This window comes from Galeopterus variegatus, unplaced genomic scaffold (assembly GCF_000696425.1).
Source record: "Galeopterus variegatus unplaced genomic scaffold, G_variegatus-3.0.2 Scaffold2316, whole genome shotgun sequence".
Classification (NCBI taxonomy): domain Eukaryota; kingdom Metazoa; phylum Chordata; class Mammalia; order Dermoptera; family Cynocephalidae; genus Galeopterus; species Galeopterus variegatus.
In genome coordinates, this window is record NW_007728427.1 from 35,583 (window position 1) to 52,546 (window position 16,964).

Below are 16,964 nucleotides of genomic sequence, written 5' to 3' on the forward strand. Positions count from 1 at the left end.
TAACTAAACAAAATACCGTTCTGCTAAAAGCTGTCCTTTCTGGTCCTTTTATAAACTGTTCATGAGGAAGAATACTCCTAAACTGGTTCACAGATATTTATATAATATTCAGAGTCATTACACTTAAAAATCTTATTTTCTCTCTCTCACATGAACCATACTTCACTCAAAGTATGCTGATTATGGACAATCATTTGAAGACTCAAAGCCCCACTTATTATACTTTCCTAAAGTTTTGTCCAGAGGTCAGCTTTGGATTTGGGGAATTTCCCATGCTCAGCAAAAAAAGACAGAATATTTTCAATTTATGAAAATATGTTTTGAAAATCTAAATAACTTTATAGAAAGATAAGAGTTTTATGTTTATCAAAGAAAACACGGCATGGGTTAAAGAAAAGGTGAGAAAATTCTGATTTAATTCATTGATTAAGGACTCTAGTAGACAGTGCTCAAAACCTGGGCAGATGTGGTAATAAGATCTCGGCTTCCTTTTTCACTTCCTGTCCATTTATATGTCTATCCTGAAGTCTTTAGCTTTGGAAAATGATTTATATTTCTAGTTTGTCTACATTAAGTTTCTTTAAACTTTAATGACAAGATAGCTTTATTAGAAGCTAAACTTCACCACCAAGACAACTTCAATTAACATAAATAGTTCAAACATTCCTTTTCTACTACCTTTTAAAGCAAATTATATTTTCGAAAAGCCTAATTCATGCCCAACATGTAAATGTGAAAATAGCGGTAATAAACTTTCTCTCTCTTTCATTCATTATATCATCCATTCATTCATCCAACAAAACGCTGAGTGTCTACAGTGTGGCAGGCATACAGGATGTGTCCTAACTAATATTCAACAGTCACACTAACCTGTGTGAGAATAGATATACCACAAGGCCCCCGTCAGGAGTGCTCCGATCACAAATGCTGCAAATGCAATGCCCATCACAGTTAGGGTGTCCAGACCGTGGAAGATTGCTATAAAGGAGGAAAACCAACACATGCAACTTTAAGTTAGTCTGCATTATACATTGCAATTTTATACTTTTTTCACAAGCACTGTCATAAAGGCTGAGCACTGACTAACACAATCTGAGAATGCAATGAGGATTCCAAGAAAAAAACTATTTTGTAACTTGCAATATTTTTCTCAAAGGAAAAACGAAATTATCGGGTTTCTAAGATAGTCTCAATTTGCAATTTATTTTGAGCTATCAACTAACTAAAAAATCAGATTTGTAAACTCTGTGAAACCTTAAGTCTGTGGTCTCATTGTCTCCATCTGAGGGTGAGAAGGAGATGGGTGATTGGAAGCTGGATGGAAGGTGGCTATTTGAATGGAAGGTGGCTTGCAAATTCACAGGTTAAGATGCTTTGAAAAATAAGGTGAACTTCCATTATCAAAATCTGACTCATTGCTTCTTATCCATTGAACACCTCCAACAAGGAGACAATGCACAGAAAACACACTTAGAATACTTTACAAATATATTTTTATGAATATTTAAAACTATGAAAGACAACAGGAAGAGAGTGAGAAAAAGAAAACCCAGAATAAGAGCAAACTATTCCTGTGGAATATAACATTTCACTGTTCTCCTCACATTAAACCCTCAATCTTAACAACTATGTACTGTGTCAAATAAAACAACCTACTTTTTAACACTTTTCCAACCGTGATCTTTCTATGAGGGGAACGGAAATACTTCTCAGTGGGGAGTGATGTCAGTTTTATGGTCAGCAAAACATATAAATAGAACCAATTGTTCTTCCATTTGGCAAAGATTTTTATATTTGAAATTAATTCCAGGCCACAGAAATAGAACATTTCCTTTCATTTAAGAGAACTACCTTCTTTGAGTCATTTATAAAAAGTTAAAATCAGTTTCCAAGAGAGAGGGGTTCTTGGTAGAATCAAATTTCTAAAGTCTCCGTTTTTTTTAAAATAGAAATTGAAGGTACAGGATCTCCCCACTATCCCAATACTATTTCTACTTTCTGCTCCAGTCAGAAGCAATGTCAGCTGATCTCTATATAAATTAAATCTCTTTGTCTTTCAACTCACTTCCGTGTAAAAGATCCAGCTGCAGATAAATGTGACCCTCAAGCAGCCCCAGGATTCCAAAGGGCTCAGGAAAAGTATGTCACAGTGGAAAGAGTCTTGAAGGATCTAAACTCCCAGCTTCTGGCGCCCACTCTTTCAGCACTGTGCCCTCTGGTATGTCCATTTAACTTCTGAAAAATGAGGCTAACACGACTTCACCTGCTGAAGGCAGGAGGTAAACAAAACAAGTTTGCAGAAGGGATGAGAATCCCCTAAAAAGAACAGAAACTGGGAAGAGCTCTCTGGAGGCATGGGACATCAACCTATTCAGTTTAATCTAATCTGTAGGACAGATATTAAAAGATGACTTTCTTTTTTTATACCCACAGATGCAAATATGGGGCATAATTTACATTTTTGATGAAAATATTCTAAAATTCCAAAGATGGAGATGTTATTTATGAAAATGAGACTAGATAAGTATGAGAGATTGTGTCCATATGTGTCTCTCTTTCTGAGTTCCTGATCTTGTTGCATAATCTTATTAAACTAATCAACTTTAAAAAGTTTATGAAGTGCTTTGTATAAAGAAACTCTCCAGAAGGATTGTTATGTGTATGTGATGATGTCAGCCATGGACACTAATCCTGGGAGTCCTAGAGAAGGAAAAAAAGCACAGATTCTCCTCACAAGGCAGCAGCATCTGGAAGAGCTCTGGGTGGACAGCCACGAAGCCCAGATTCAAGTCCCACATCAGTGCCAAGAACCATGGGCAAGTCACTGGAATATTTCTGGGTTGGCGGGTTGGCGTTTTCTTTCGTACAAAATGATGAAATTGGCCTAGACAATTTCCATCTCATCCTTCTGCAGTAATTGGTGTCACTTTTTTTCTTTCTTTCTTATGTGCCCCTGCTGGTCCCTCCACCCCTTGGACTAGAGAGTATCTTGAAGGTGGCAGCAAGTTCTTCTCCAAGCAGGTAAATACTGCGGATTACAATTAAAGCAAACCACTCCCAAAGCTATATGTTAATGATCCTAACAGATAAAAGTATGAAAATAATTCATTTCTCTCTAAAACTAAGTCACTACCTTCCCATTCAGGCCATATATGCCAATGGGTCAACAAATTAATATATTAAAATGGCAAAGGTGGAGATGAAAAAGAAAGGGTGAAGGAAGGACAGAAGAAAGGAAAAAAGAATGAGAAAAAAGAGGAAAGGGGAAGTTAGAACGAGGGCAGAAGTCTCCTTATCAAAACTCAAAGTCTGGCAAATATTCACTAACCAACTCATTCTTATAAAAGCCCAGGAGGCTTTATGTTGAAATAGTCGCAGAAAGACTTACGTGGAGAAATTGGATTTGGTTCCTGAACGCTTGGACCTTTTTCTGAAACAAAAACATAAATCACAACGCATTCCATAGAGAAACCAAGATTTAAGCAAAGGGTCATCAAAATCTCAGCACAAGCTGACCACTTTTCTATCTGTTAATACTTGCTTTGTGAAAGCTCTGTCAATGATCCTCTTAGGTATCAAAATTATAACACGGATGACCCAGAAATTTTAAGTACTGTACTTGGTTACAATCAATTGTACAAACTCTCCAATTTGAGGGCAAACACCTAAACTTAGGGAATTAGACAATTCGTGTCTATGTATGTGTGTACCTTTATATTTACATACAATAGGACTCAATACCTTCAAATTCTATGCTTCTCTAGTGAATTCATATTATTACTCCACTTTAATGTGCATGTTTTGTTTTTTTTTTGGTTTTTTTTTTTGTCTTTTTTCCATGTCCGGCAACGGATCGCAACCCTCAGTGTTGCCCCCGTACAATCAATTGTACAAACTCTCCAATTTGAGGGCAAACACCTAAACTTAGGGAATTAGACAATTCGTGTCTATGTATGTGTGTACCTTTATATTTACATACAATAGGACTCAATACCTTCAAATTCTATGCTTCTCTAGTGAATTCATATTATTACTCCACTTTAATGTGCATGTTTTGTAGGAGTGTCTTTATTCTCTGTCCTTAACGCTATGGTCCTGTAGTTCGCTCCTCTTCACCGCTCACTGCATGTTTTGTAGAAGTGTCTTTATTCTCTGTCCTTAACGCTATGGTCCTGTAGTTCGCTCCTCTTCACCGCTCACCTGCATTATCACAGAGTCCCCCCGTCTCCACCACCACCCTCCCCCCCAAGTATTTCCTCTCTGCATTGCCCCCCAGAGTGAATTTTCCAAAGCCCAAAGCTGATCATGTTATTCCCCGGGCACACAAAGTTCTTGCTCCCTCCTCTGCCCACCTCTCCCCAGCCTCCTTTCCTGAGGGGGCCCTTCACCCATGTGGGGCTCCTCATACTCGGTTATTTAAGCTCCCCAAATTCTCCATGGTGCACCATGTCATCATGCTCTGCAAGCCATCCCCTGAAACACCCTCCTGCCCTAGATCGACTTTGCTGGCATTTTCGCTGGGAGGCTTCCCTGACTCTCCCGGCTCCACCGCTACCCCAGCAGGGCTGGTCTCTCCACCTTTGCTCATTCCCTCCCTCTTCTGTTGCACTCGTGCCACATCGCACTGTAATTTTCTATTTTTTCCTGCCCTGAGGGCAAGTTCTAGTTCTTACTCATCTGTCTATCCCTGGGGCTCAGACTGGCACAGACTAGGCCTTCAACTGTTTGGTGAAGGATGATGAAAATGTTGATATACACTTTGTTTTTTTTGGTTTGTTTGTTTGGGGGGGTTTCTGGCTTTTTAAAAATTTTTTAATTTATCAATATACAAGGTAGTTGATGTTTGAGTCCCTTTACCAATTTCTCTTCCCCCTCCCCCTTCCCCCATCAACATCAAAATTGTTGATACGCATTTTGAAAATGGAGGCAACAGAGCAAACTAAGAATAAGACTATTAAAATGTTTGAATGCTTCAACATTTCTATAATGCTTTCGTGTTCATAAAATGCTACACAGCCAAGATCTCATTTAAGGTTCACACCAGTGCTGTGAGGGAGGCAGAAGAAAGGATATTTGTCTCTATTTTACAATTGAGAAGCCTGAGACTTATATCATGAGACTAGCTCAAGGTCACAAGTGGAAAGCATCAGGGCAGGGATCAAACCAGAATTCCAGACTCCTGCATGGCAGGCAAAGTGATGAGTGTTGCTCTATGCTTAGCTGGGGGTTGAGGAACTACTCATTATCCTCAACAGTGACAATGGCATAGACCGGGACACTACAGCCCATCACTTATTTTTGTATGGCCCATGAGCTAAGAATGGATTTTATATTTTGAAATGATTTTTTAAAAATCAAAAGAATTACATTTCATGACATGTGAAAATTATATGAAATTCAAGTTTACTCCATAAATGAAATTTCAAGTGAACACAGCCATTTGCATACTGTTTATGACTACTTTCACGCTACAACAGCCCCACTTAGTAGTTGGGACAGGAACTGTATGGGCCACAAACCAAAAATACTCACTCTCTGGCCCTTTATAGAAAAAGCATGCTGAATCCTGGCACAGACTGTCCGTGCCCTTTAGAGTTTAAAAGTGATACATGTGTAGCACCTCTCTTTTCATCTCCATTTTCATTTAATAAAGAAGGGACGGGCCGGCCCGGTGGCGCACTGGAGAGTAGGCCGCTTGGGAGCACGGCGGCGCTCCTGCCGAGGGTTCGGATCCCATGTGGAGACCGGTTCCCGCTCACTGGCTGAGCGTGGTGCGGGCACGACACCGAGGGTTGCGATCCCATTGCCGGTCCCCGGTACGGGCGCGACACTGAGGGTTGCAATCCCATTACCGGTCAGTAAAACAAACAAAAAAAAAAGACAATAAAGAAGGGACACACACCTTGTATTTGAATCCACAGTGAAGCAAAAAGAACTTGTGAAAATTTGACCAAACAAGCAGCATTTGAGTTGATGCTTATAAAAATAAAGAAGCTAGACAGGGTGAAAGGAGACAGGACTGTAAATTCTCAGGACTAACCATCTCAGCTGGGTTGATCAACATTCTTGCAGCTGAGTTATCAATGGTCCAGCTCTAAGGGAAGGAATGCTACTGGATGAATCAGAGCCACTCAACTGAATGGTGCCCCTGGAGTTGTGCAACATGGTGGCCCCAGGATGAGGATATATGCAAAAGCTATACTTAAATAAAATTACTAAGAAAATAAAAATGATTGTGTGTTTCTAAGAAAATCTAATTCAGAATGCAGAACAAACACTAACTACACTAACTACAGAATCCACTTTCTCTCCTGGGAGTTTGGTCCCATCAGACTTACTGGCAGCAATAACAATGGTGACACCTTATATTTGTACATCTGTATAGTGTTTAACAATTGACAAAAAGCCTTCACTTATATTGTTTCACTTTCATCTCAAAAACCCTATGAAGTAGAGGTATCTACTTTCACAAAACTCTCCTACTTTCAAGAAGTTGTAGTTTGATTCACTAAACTAAGTCCAAAGGCATTTAAAGGTCTCTATAGTGTGGATCCTGTGAGAAATAAGAAATACACACACTTCTGGGAAGAGTTCCATCCAATCAACCACCCGTGGTTAAACTTTGTCACTCAGAATCCTCAAGTGGTTTAAAAATGATTCCTCCTAAAAAGACCTCACATTTAAGAATTTAGGTTTTAAAGCAAGGCCTGTGTGATGGATGGCATTGTTTAAAAATTCTTAATGGACTTGTGTTATGATCTAATCCTCCACCCCCACCCCAAATAGGGGCCTTTGCACACAGCTAAACAGAAACAGTCATTGCTCATTCTCCCGGGTAAAGTTCCTTCACAATTTCAGTGCCAAACAACAAGCACAGGCTGAGGACTGAGGTGAAGGGATTGTATCCTCTAACTCCTGTGCTCCAAAATCTCCAGTAACCCCTGAGTATGACTAAAATAGTTTGATGTCCACTGGAACCCTATAATCACGCTGGTGAGGACTGAGGTGAAGGGATTGTATCCTCTAACTCCTGTGCTCCAAAATCGGCAGTAACCCCTGAGTATGACTAAAATAGTTTGATGTCCACTGGAACCCTATAATCACGCTGGCATGCCGAGAGGAAAAGCGTGGACGTAACAATATTTACTTTTGGCTTCAGGATAAGATTGTAAGAATGGAATCCTAGCTATTGCTGTAAAGAGAATTTTAACAATAAAGATTTCTTTACAGAAAGAACAAACTATAATCAACATTCTGAATTAAATCTTTTCAAATGCTCTGAGCAAATTTTGGTCTACCTCTAGAACCAAAATTTCCCTCTTCGGATTGTTAGGCATGGTTTTCATAAACAGGATATTTCTGGGGTTATGCATGAGTAACTAACCACAGCTTTTGGCCTCCGTTTTCAGTTCTGTTCTCCTAAACACCATAAGACTGAGCAGGCATCAAACTGGTACCCACATCTATTGGTATTTGGCTAAGAGGGAAGGATGGGGAAAGGAAGTCTTTTGGAAACTCAGGAGGCATTTAGCAGTCCTATTTAAGATACAGTTTTTACTAACTTTACTTCACTGTAATTTGATCCCTTCTCTGGGTTCTTTCAGTATGTGACATTCGTTGCAACTGCCTGTTCACTTACTAGCATCCTGTCACTATACTAGTTCTCACCTGGGGGGGGACTTTTGCCCCAGGGAACATTTGGAAATGCCTAGAAACATTTTGGGTGTCACAACTGGGGGGGAGGGGCCATGTTGATAGTGGTGTCTAGTGGTTAGAGACCAGGGATGCTGCTAAACTTTCTACAATGCACAAGACAGCCCCCAACAACTAAGTTATCCAGCCCGAAATGTTGATAGTGCTGAGATTGTGAAACCGTGCACTAGTCTATAAAGGCCTTAAAGTCAGGATAATTCACTCACCATATGCCTAGCATATAGCAGGTACTCAATAAACATTTTTTGGAATAAATAACCATAAATATCACTTGTATCTTATTATTGGGTAGTTTCCCGAGCAAGCCAATCTTCACACAGCTTTCACAATAGACCTCTTAAATGATCTAATCATCTGTTCCCTACTCAAGATCTTTTGACGGCTCCTAACTTTTAGAGGTTATGGACGAAATTAAATGTGTGGGGTTCCTTCAAAACAATCCAGTGAGCAATGGGAAGTGATAAAACAAGATTTGCCACGAATTGATAATTGTTGAAACCAGATGATGGGTTCATGGGGGTTTATTCTACTATTTTATTTTTGTATACATTTGGAAATTTCCAAAATAAAAATTTTTTAAATGTGAAGCACATGGCAAAATAGGGATTTCAAAAATCCCTATGATACCTCCCTCCCTTATTGGACAGAGACTGACTGAAGGCCTCAGTCTGTCAATTAGGCATTCTACCATCTTTCGGCTCAGTTTCCCCTCATCTCCACCTCAGCTTAAGGACAAAACCTGGCAGGTCCTTTACAGCATTTTTGTTCTGGAAAAATCAAATGTGTTCCAAAAGGTAACGCCTCTCTTGGATTAACTTACAACTAACGTTCTCAACTTTCCCTTCTACTCCCCACTCCGCATCCCCCCCAAAAAAACCCATAGTTTGGCTGAGAGGTTGAGAGGAAAAAGAGGAAATCAACATTTATTGACTGTTCATGATATGCAGGCGCTTTTATTTTCACAAGTTATGTGGTGGAAATATAGAGAAGATTCAGTATTTCAAACATTTAACTTGCTAAGAACTAAATATTGTATATAAATTATGGCAAATTTGGGAATGATATTTACTGTTTTACGTGTACACGTTTTTGTATATGTGCAATAAGTTTCAGAGAAATGATTACTCCTCCCTTTCACCACTTTTTAAAAATCACCATTGATGTGGTGTAACCCTTTTCATTGTGTACACCCAAGTGTTCTCAAATGCTGTAAAAAGTGTTCACAGCATCCAAAGCAAACAGCACTAACATGCCTATACTTCAAAATATTTAAGAAAATATGATAGGATGGCACCACCTCAACTATTTTAATTGTTTTGCATAAACCATGATGTGCATAAACTATTCATGTTTTCTGGGCTTTTTTGTGAGTTACAGTTCAAAGTCACAGAACTTCTCCTGCACTTAAAATACTCTCTTAAACAGTTTACACTTAAACAGTTTACAACATCTTTACCCTTTGGGGGAACAGACTTTTTTTCTAAAATTCTCCATCTTCCTTTCAGTTCATAATCCTTACAGTATTTGGGTGTTACCGTGAATATCAATGTGCTATGGTATGATGAAGAGGGGGCAGGAAGAGGGGTGGGAAGAGGCAAATGCCTATGTCGCTTGTAATTTTTATTAAAAACTAGACTCAACCTCCATCTGGATAAGGAATGGGGTTTAAGTGCACAGGCCATGGAATCAAAGTGCCATTTCAATCCCAGATCCAACATTTCTATGCTGTGTGACTTTGGCCAAGTTTTAAATATTACAATCCACATAAAACATTTAGCACAGAGTCTTGAACAAAGTAAATGCTGAACACACATTAGATTATCATCATCAGTTCCAACACCTTCAACACCACCAGCACCATCAACTATTGCTGAAAGTTTTAGTAAAAAAAAAATTCTAGCCCAATGCTTGTTCCCAAGGGACTTAGAGATGAAAGGTGGCAAAAGTGTGCTCAGAAAGGTTACTTTAAAAACAGTGGCCCAGAGAAGGGACCCAGAATTATTTATTTAGTCTTGATGGCCTGCTCTCCCTGTCCACAGAAGGAAGAATCACCACCTGAAGTTATGGCCATGCTCTTGGTGGCGGTGGCCACAGAGCAGCTCTCTGCCTGGCTGTGAAATTGCCAACCAGAGCCTTTATCTGTTTGCCCTAGAAAACCCAAGTGTTGAAAAATAAGATGAACCAAATGGCCAGGGAGAGCTGGAGTTTTGGCATGGCCTTCAAAGAGCACCTATGTAATAAAAGGACAAAAAGTCGATCCCAGTAAGTGATCTGCCTCACTCCCACAGACTCTACAGTAAACACACAAAGCTGTCTGGCAGGAAGAACATTCATGACCCCGTTATTATTCAAATAAACCCATGCTATTAGGCAAATGGTCACGTTCCCTTTTCAAATGACTATTCCAATCCACTGTGAGGCAGAGAGTAAGCGCAGACTCAATGATCTGCATTGAGACAAAATGATTTTAGAATCAAAGGAAAATAAACACAAAAGGTGAGAGGAGTCACTCACAGGGCTAAAAACTGCAAAAAAAAAAAAAAAACTTACCTAATTCAGTGTAAAGTTAGAATACTAATTTGCATACAGTCCCTGGGATGCTGGCCTACAGTTCAACCTCCTTAATTTGTTTAACAAACCTAAGCAATAAACTTTCTTCACCCACATGCTTTTCCACTAAAATCTAGTCTCAATTAGCAAATCTCATGAATATTTGGTAAAACTTTTCCTCTTGAACTTTTATGTAAAGAAAACATTAAACTTTTGGTATAATTATACTAAGTTTAAATAAAAGTAATTACCTAATTTACAAGAGAATTACTTAGAAAAATACTACCAGACTTAAAAGAAGAATGAATGAATTGCTGGAAGTCATACTGCTACACTATTAATGCCTAATTATTGTCTGGCATGGGAAAAAGCAAGCTGCTGCCTTCAATTACCAGCTGAATTACCTCTCTCAAAATAGGTAAGTGTAACAGATGGAGTAGGAGGTAGTGCTGCTATTGTTAAACCACTTTCAGATACAAAACAGAGCCAGCTGTTGCACAATTGTGATTACTTTGCAACATAAGTAATTTATTCTTATTTCTTTCCCCTGAACCCAACAAAAAGGAACAATTTGGGCAAGCCATTTATAGAAAGACTGTGTCTGTTATAACTTTCAAATGGTTGAAAACCAACCAATAAAAGTAAAACAACAAAAATGTTGCTGAGGAACCGATAAACGTATATTTCATAGCAACCTTAGGATGGCTGGGAAATGAAATAAAAACTACTTTGCTTCTTCAAACAGCATAGTTGAATGTTATGGCTGAAAAAGCCTCTGGAAGTCATCTGGTCCAAACCCCTCCTTTCCTGATAGAGAAAATGAAGCCTAAAGAAGTGAGGGAGTTCTCCAAGGTCCCACAGCCAGTTAGCGGAGAAAGCTGAGAGTAAAGCCCTAAGCCTAGCTTTCAGGCTCCAAGCCAGTGCCTTCCCCCAATACCCTCTGCCTTTCTGAAGTGAGCATGTGTCCAGGAGGGAGGCAGACACCACCACCAGATATGACGATCGTAATGGCACTGCTATTTTCACAAAGGTCACTCACCAAATAAGAAACCGAACTGCACCAACATGCCTCTGTTCTGGTGGGTTCTGGTGGGCCAGATATGACAATCGTAATGGCACTGCTATTTCCACAAAGTTCACTCACCAAATAAGAAACCGAACTGCACCAACATGCCTCTGTTCTGGTGGGTTCTGGTGGCTCCAGAGCTGCTCCTGCTGCCTAGTCTTCTTGCCAAATCCCAACCCAACAATGCTCAGATCTTAAGTGCCATCCCAGGGCCACCTGAAACCCCAGAGCTGGTGTCCCCACCACCTAGCAGGTCTCCCAGCTAATGCCCTGCAACTGGGGCCTGGCTGCTTCCTGGCTTCTGTCAAGGCCCTTGGTGCCCCGACTCCTCTCAGCCCCTCAGGGTTCTGAGAGGCAGTCTGCAGCTCTAGCCCTGAAATAGCTAACCCTGGAGGCTTGGAATCTACTTTAACTCTCCCAGTCTTCTCTCAGTTGACACCCTTAAACAGCAATGTTTCTGAACAGTGACAGGTTGTTTCTAGACAGCAACAACTATAATTGCCCAGATATACCATGGGACATTTGGTTCCACCCCCTCAGATGTTGGCGGCTGCCTGGTATGTCCTTGCTGGTATATTCCCCTTGGAGCTGTGATGCAGGTTCCTTTTGGATGTTTTCCATACAGTCCACAGGGCCTCATGTCCATTCCTAACATCCTCAGGGCCTAGCTCTGTTTCTTTACTGATTTGGCTGGCCTGGCCTATGCCAGGTCTGGCTCTGCCCTGCCTGTCCTCCCAGGTACTAATGTCATACCTCTTAGGGCACATCCTTCCTCTCCTCCTAGAAGACGCAGCTTGCTGAATGTTCCTGCAAGTGTAGGAAGAGGCACCCTTGGCTTCAAGCAACAAATGTGATTGTGTACAATTATGAAAATTGAGTTATAAAATAATTTAGGCAGAGGTTCTCAATCTTCCTTCTGCGGCAACACCTTAGATAGATGATGTTCACATATGTACACCTTTGCAGAGGCATCCATGATTTTGACAAAGCACTGCAATAGCTTCTAGCTAGCACGACCATTACCAGTAGATGACGGAAAGGTAAGCTGTGGACTGTGTGCAACTCCCAGTTTTATTCTTTAGCTGGTTCTCCTACTCCCATTGCAACTAACCCTTTCTTGCATACTCAAGGAAGCATATTTGAATGCTAGGGAGGGTAACATTATGACAGGAACAGAATTGGCCTTGATCTGATTTTTTTTTTTTAAATTGCAAATAATTTCTGCAAATGTATCATTCACAACTCAGCCATAACGGCAACAGGGGAACCAGCTAAAGAAAAGTCTCTTTGGGCAAAGAATCCTCTTCCAAAGTTACTAATTGACCCAAAATTTATCATTGAATAAAACAAGACCCTGATTTATGGTACCGGATCTTCTTAATGAGCAGCCCTTAGCTCCAATCTCTGATTGAGCCTCCCAAAACACACCTTTAGATTCTGCTTTGTGGTGGATCACAGCAAGGGGCTTGGTGAACGTCTTCTTATTCTGCATCATGGCCCAGATCATTGAGGCATCCAGCGAGGTGCAGGCTTCATCAGGTGGCACGCACTGCAGGGAGGCAGAGCAGGGCAGGGTCAGGGGCCGCTCAGAAGAGCCTTCGCTAGCTCAGCCTCACAGCTGTCCTGCAGCCCTCATCAGACAGCCCACAGCTGTCTACCACAGAAAAAAACAGATCTGGGTGTTTTCCAAGGAACCCCAAATAATATGGGAGGTATCGTGGCAGCCCCAGTGTATTTTCAGCTGCACTTGAAGATGCAAATATCACTGAAAAGTTTATAAATATTGCTCTTTTCCCCCTTCCCCATTCTTCCCACAAAACAACTAGAGGTTTCAGTTTTATATAGTTTGAAAAATAGAGAAACTATATGACTAATATTGGCCCTTCACCTAGGTGGCTTCAGACAAATGGTTCATGTTTGTAATTTGTGACTGTGGGAAACTTCATATATTCTGTTATAAAGGTGACAGATTTTACATTTGTTATCCAAATGGATAATTATGTTGGCAAATTTGTTTGTTTTAATCCTGGTATAGGCTCATAGAAAATTAGACTTTCCAGGGTCATCGGCTTTCAATGTTCCAAAATGCAGGTCCTGGGGAGTCATGCCCAGATGTGGAGGACTTGAGCTCAGCATTTCTGGCTATTATAAGGCCTCCAACATAAGGAATATGCCAGGCCCCACTATACCTGTTTTGGAAAAGTATAATCACATTCCAGTACCTTTTCTTTAAGATAACCTTGGTTCCTTGCCGATGTTCGTCAATAGGTAAAATTCTAATGTAAATGATACCCATTCACTTTTATATAAGAAATATATCAATTATTTAAAAAATCTATAGCAAGCCATCGTGAAAAGCTAATTAAGTTACAACTTTTCCAATCACAAAAAAGCAAAGTCATTGCTGCTATGAGCAACACACAAATCAGACACATAATATATGTAACCCCCCCCCCAAAAAAAAGGAAAGCCTTTATGATAGCTCTTTTGTATACGGAAACAAAGAATTTTCTGTGGAGAGACATGATTATTGAAAAGATTTGCATTTTACTTTCCTATTTTATTTTACTTTCCTATTAGTTCTTCATTTAAGTAAGAGTCTATGATTCTACGTCTAACTCAGTAGGTGACCCTGGGCAAGACACTTCACTCTCTGGGCCTCAGTTTCATCAGCAAAGGGCAGGCTTGGACTCAATGATCTTTGAGACCTTTTCCTAGAAGATTCTTTGGCTCTCTCTATTGTCAGAGAAAGCACCCAGAAGTCACTGGAAATGTGGAAATATGACCTATGAGCAGCAAACAGGAAGATAGAACTAGCAGCTCACCCTACTGCTAGTAAATTGCATCCGCTCAATAAATGGTGGACTGTCTTTATATCTATTGCCCCAGTCATTCCTCTACCCAGGAGGGAAGCCACTATTATTATTTTTTTTTTTTTCAGGAATGGGTGGCTGGCAGGTGTGGGGATCCAAACCCCTGACCTTGATGTTATAAAACTGCTCTAACCAACTAAGCTAACCAACCGGTCACAATTTTTCTTGGTGGCTGGCCAATTATTTCAATTTGATAGATGAGGACATGCAGGTTCTGATGGGTCAAGGGACTTGCTTGAAGTCCTGTTAGAAAGCATCAGGCCTTCTCAGTCCCGTGCTCTTTTCACTGTGTCCTGCCTTGGAGTAAGTGGCAACTTGAGGCTTAGGGTCATAACCCATCATGTCATCCCCTGGCACTTAGAACTCTCCTTAGAGTGTTTTGGAAGGAAAAACTAGAATTAGTTCTCTCAGATTAACACATGGTGAAGCTGGTCTGTTCCAAGCCAGGCTCAGAGAGGTAACAGCCAAAGCTACTAGCAAAGATCCCTGGTAACTGCCAGGCCTCCCCCACTAGATCCCTATTTCCTAAAAGGTATCCTTCTCCCTGCAGGAAGCAGCTGGTCCCATGGTCAAGCACTGGATTCCCTGTGGTTCTCTACCACTGCCCACTAAGTCACCTTGACAGCCACTGGAAGGTGAATGCTCATGTGGCTAAGACATCAATGTTTCCAAAAGCAAACTAATGAATACAGTCCAAATCACCTTACATGTGCTCCCTAATGATTATAGTAAGACTTGCTATATTTTCTTATGTAAACAAAGTTCTCTTTGGTGTTATCAGAGAAATGCACAACCTGTGTATTCAATGAGCAAATTCCATCTGTACATTAATAACGATGCAGCTTGATTTTTATGAAATTTTACATAATTATGGCAGATCACAGAAACAAAACTATGGCAGAAGATACTTTCATACACAACGTCAACCTAATGAGGTATCATAACTAACCTTGCAGATTTCCCCTACACAGCTATTCCAGCAAAGTCAAACGGTTCTGATATCTGTTATGGCAACAGAATGTACTGGTTCAATAGGGGGAGTGACAAGAGGGAAACATGATGAACTGATACAAAACAGAAAAATTAAAATATTTGTTAGTTTCCCTTAGAAGTCCTCCTGAGATGAGTCACCGATTATAAGAAGGTCAAAAAACAATTGCAATACAAGTCTCAGCGGGACCTGGAAAAATTAATCCTCATTCTGAACTCGTCCTTTGGGCTTGCTGTACTTTTGGCACTACACACTAGCTGAATAGCAAAGATAAAGCCAGACCTCTCCCTCAATGGAAAACAGTCTTGATTTATCACTCGTAAGGTACTACTAAGTAGCATGCATGGAAAAAAAAAATCATAATGTCAGGATTTATCCTCTAAGACTCCATAAAACATAGCTCCCTGCTTCTCTCCCTCAATGGAAAACAGTCTTGATTTATCACTCGTAAGGTACTACTAAGTAGCATGCATGGAAAAAAAAAAAAATCATAATGTCAGGATTTATCCTCTAAGACTCCATAAAACATAGCTCCCTGCTAACACTGACCTTATTACTTCAATAGGGCAAAAACCAAAACCTCAAACTGCAATAATTTGGGATTAAACTTTTCTGGTAGGTTACTGCCTCACCTACAATGTCAAAAGAACAGTCCAAATGGAGGGAGACCCACTAACCTTCGGCAGCTTCTGGGGATCCTTGTCCTTCTTGGTACACAATGTTAGCTCACACTGTAGAAAGAGTAGTGAGGTGTTGAAGATGGGCTTAAAGACAAAGCTGAATCGCTTCTTATCCATCTCAGCTTGTGTAACAGGAAAGTGCACTCTCCTGGGGCTGTAGAATTTCACAGATTCATCTTTAGGACAAATGTTCTCAATGATGGTGTAATCAGACATCCTATCAGGGTTTGAATATGGAGAAATAAAGCAAGTTTGAATGGCAAATCCCAGTTCTTGGTCAGCCTTAGTAACAGACACCTACAAAAGAACAGAAAGATCAATTCAGAAACGAGTTAGCATCTCACTTTTACTTTAGGCACAAGGACAATTTACCAACATAGTCCTTTGGATGAGACATTGCCTTATTTTCATAACATATAGACTTCTTTCTAATTACAAAAGTAACACACTCACTGAAGCAATATATTTTCCATTTAAACTTAATATGGATGATGATAGTGAATGATTTAGTTCAAAAGCCAGCCTGGAAAATTCAAACACAAAATGAATAAGTTTCTCCAACCTCCCATAAGTCCTCCGAGAGATAAAAAATAAATGCAAATCATGCACCTAAAGTGATTTTTCCTAAATAAAACACCAACAGGCAAAGCCTCTACTGTCATAATAGTGTATTACTTGTAAGCCAAGCTCTTTTTAAAAAGTGTTCAAAAATTAGAGTACAGAGGCAGAATCCATTTAACCCAGGCAGGGAAGACAGTTTCTAAACTGCAACAAGTCAGAATAAGCCTAAAACATTACAGTAAAGCTACAGATTGATCTTAAGTCCTGCTTCATCAGCGAGCAGGCAGAGCTGGCCTCTGGTGCTGAATGTCAGAGACAGTGCAATGTGGTGGTCATCATGGGCCTGGCAAAGTGTCCCAGCTGCTCGAAGGTCCCAACCAGCTTTGCCAAGCACTCTCCCTTCACTCTTTAAGCCCAGGGGTTGTTTAAGGGAAATCTAATCTGGAAACGTTTCCGACTCATTTACACTTCCCTCTTATAAAACACTTCCATGGGCTATGTCCAAATCTTGTTAAGGTTCTTTTCTTTAG

General features: G+C 40.3%; 1 protein-coding gene across 1 annotated transcript in view; it reads right to left on the minus strand.

Moving 5' to 3' along the window:
• TGFBR3 (transforming growth factor, beta receptor III) overlaps positions 1 to 16,964 on the minus strand; it is a 213,384-nt gene that overhangs the window by 13,142 nt on the left and 183,278 nt on the right. The window contains exons 13-16 of the mRNA XM_008581287.1: positions 15,871 to 16,170; positions 12,758 to 12,878; positions 3,389 to 3,430; positions 871 to 978 (exon numbers count right to left, since the gene is read on the minus strand). Coding sequence (XP_008579509.1) covers positions 871 to 978; positions 3,389 to 3,430; positions 12,758 to 12,878; positions 15,871 to 16,170 — 571 coding nt within the window. The remainder of the gene's footprint in view (positions 1 to 870; positions 979 to 3,388; positions 3,431 to 12,757; positions 12,879 to 15,870; positions 16,171 to 16,964) is intronic.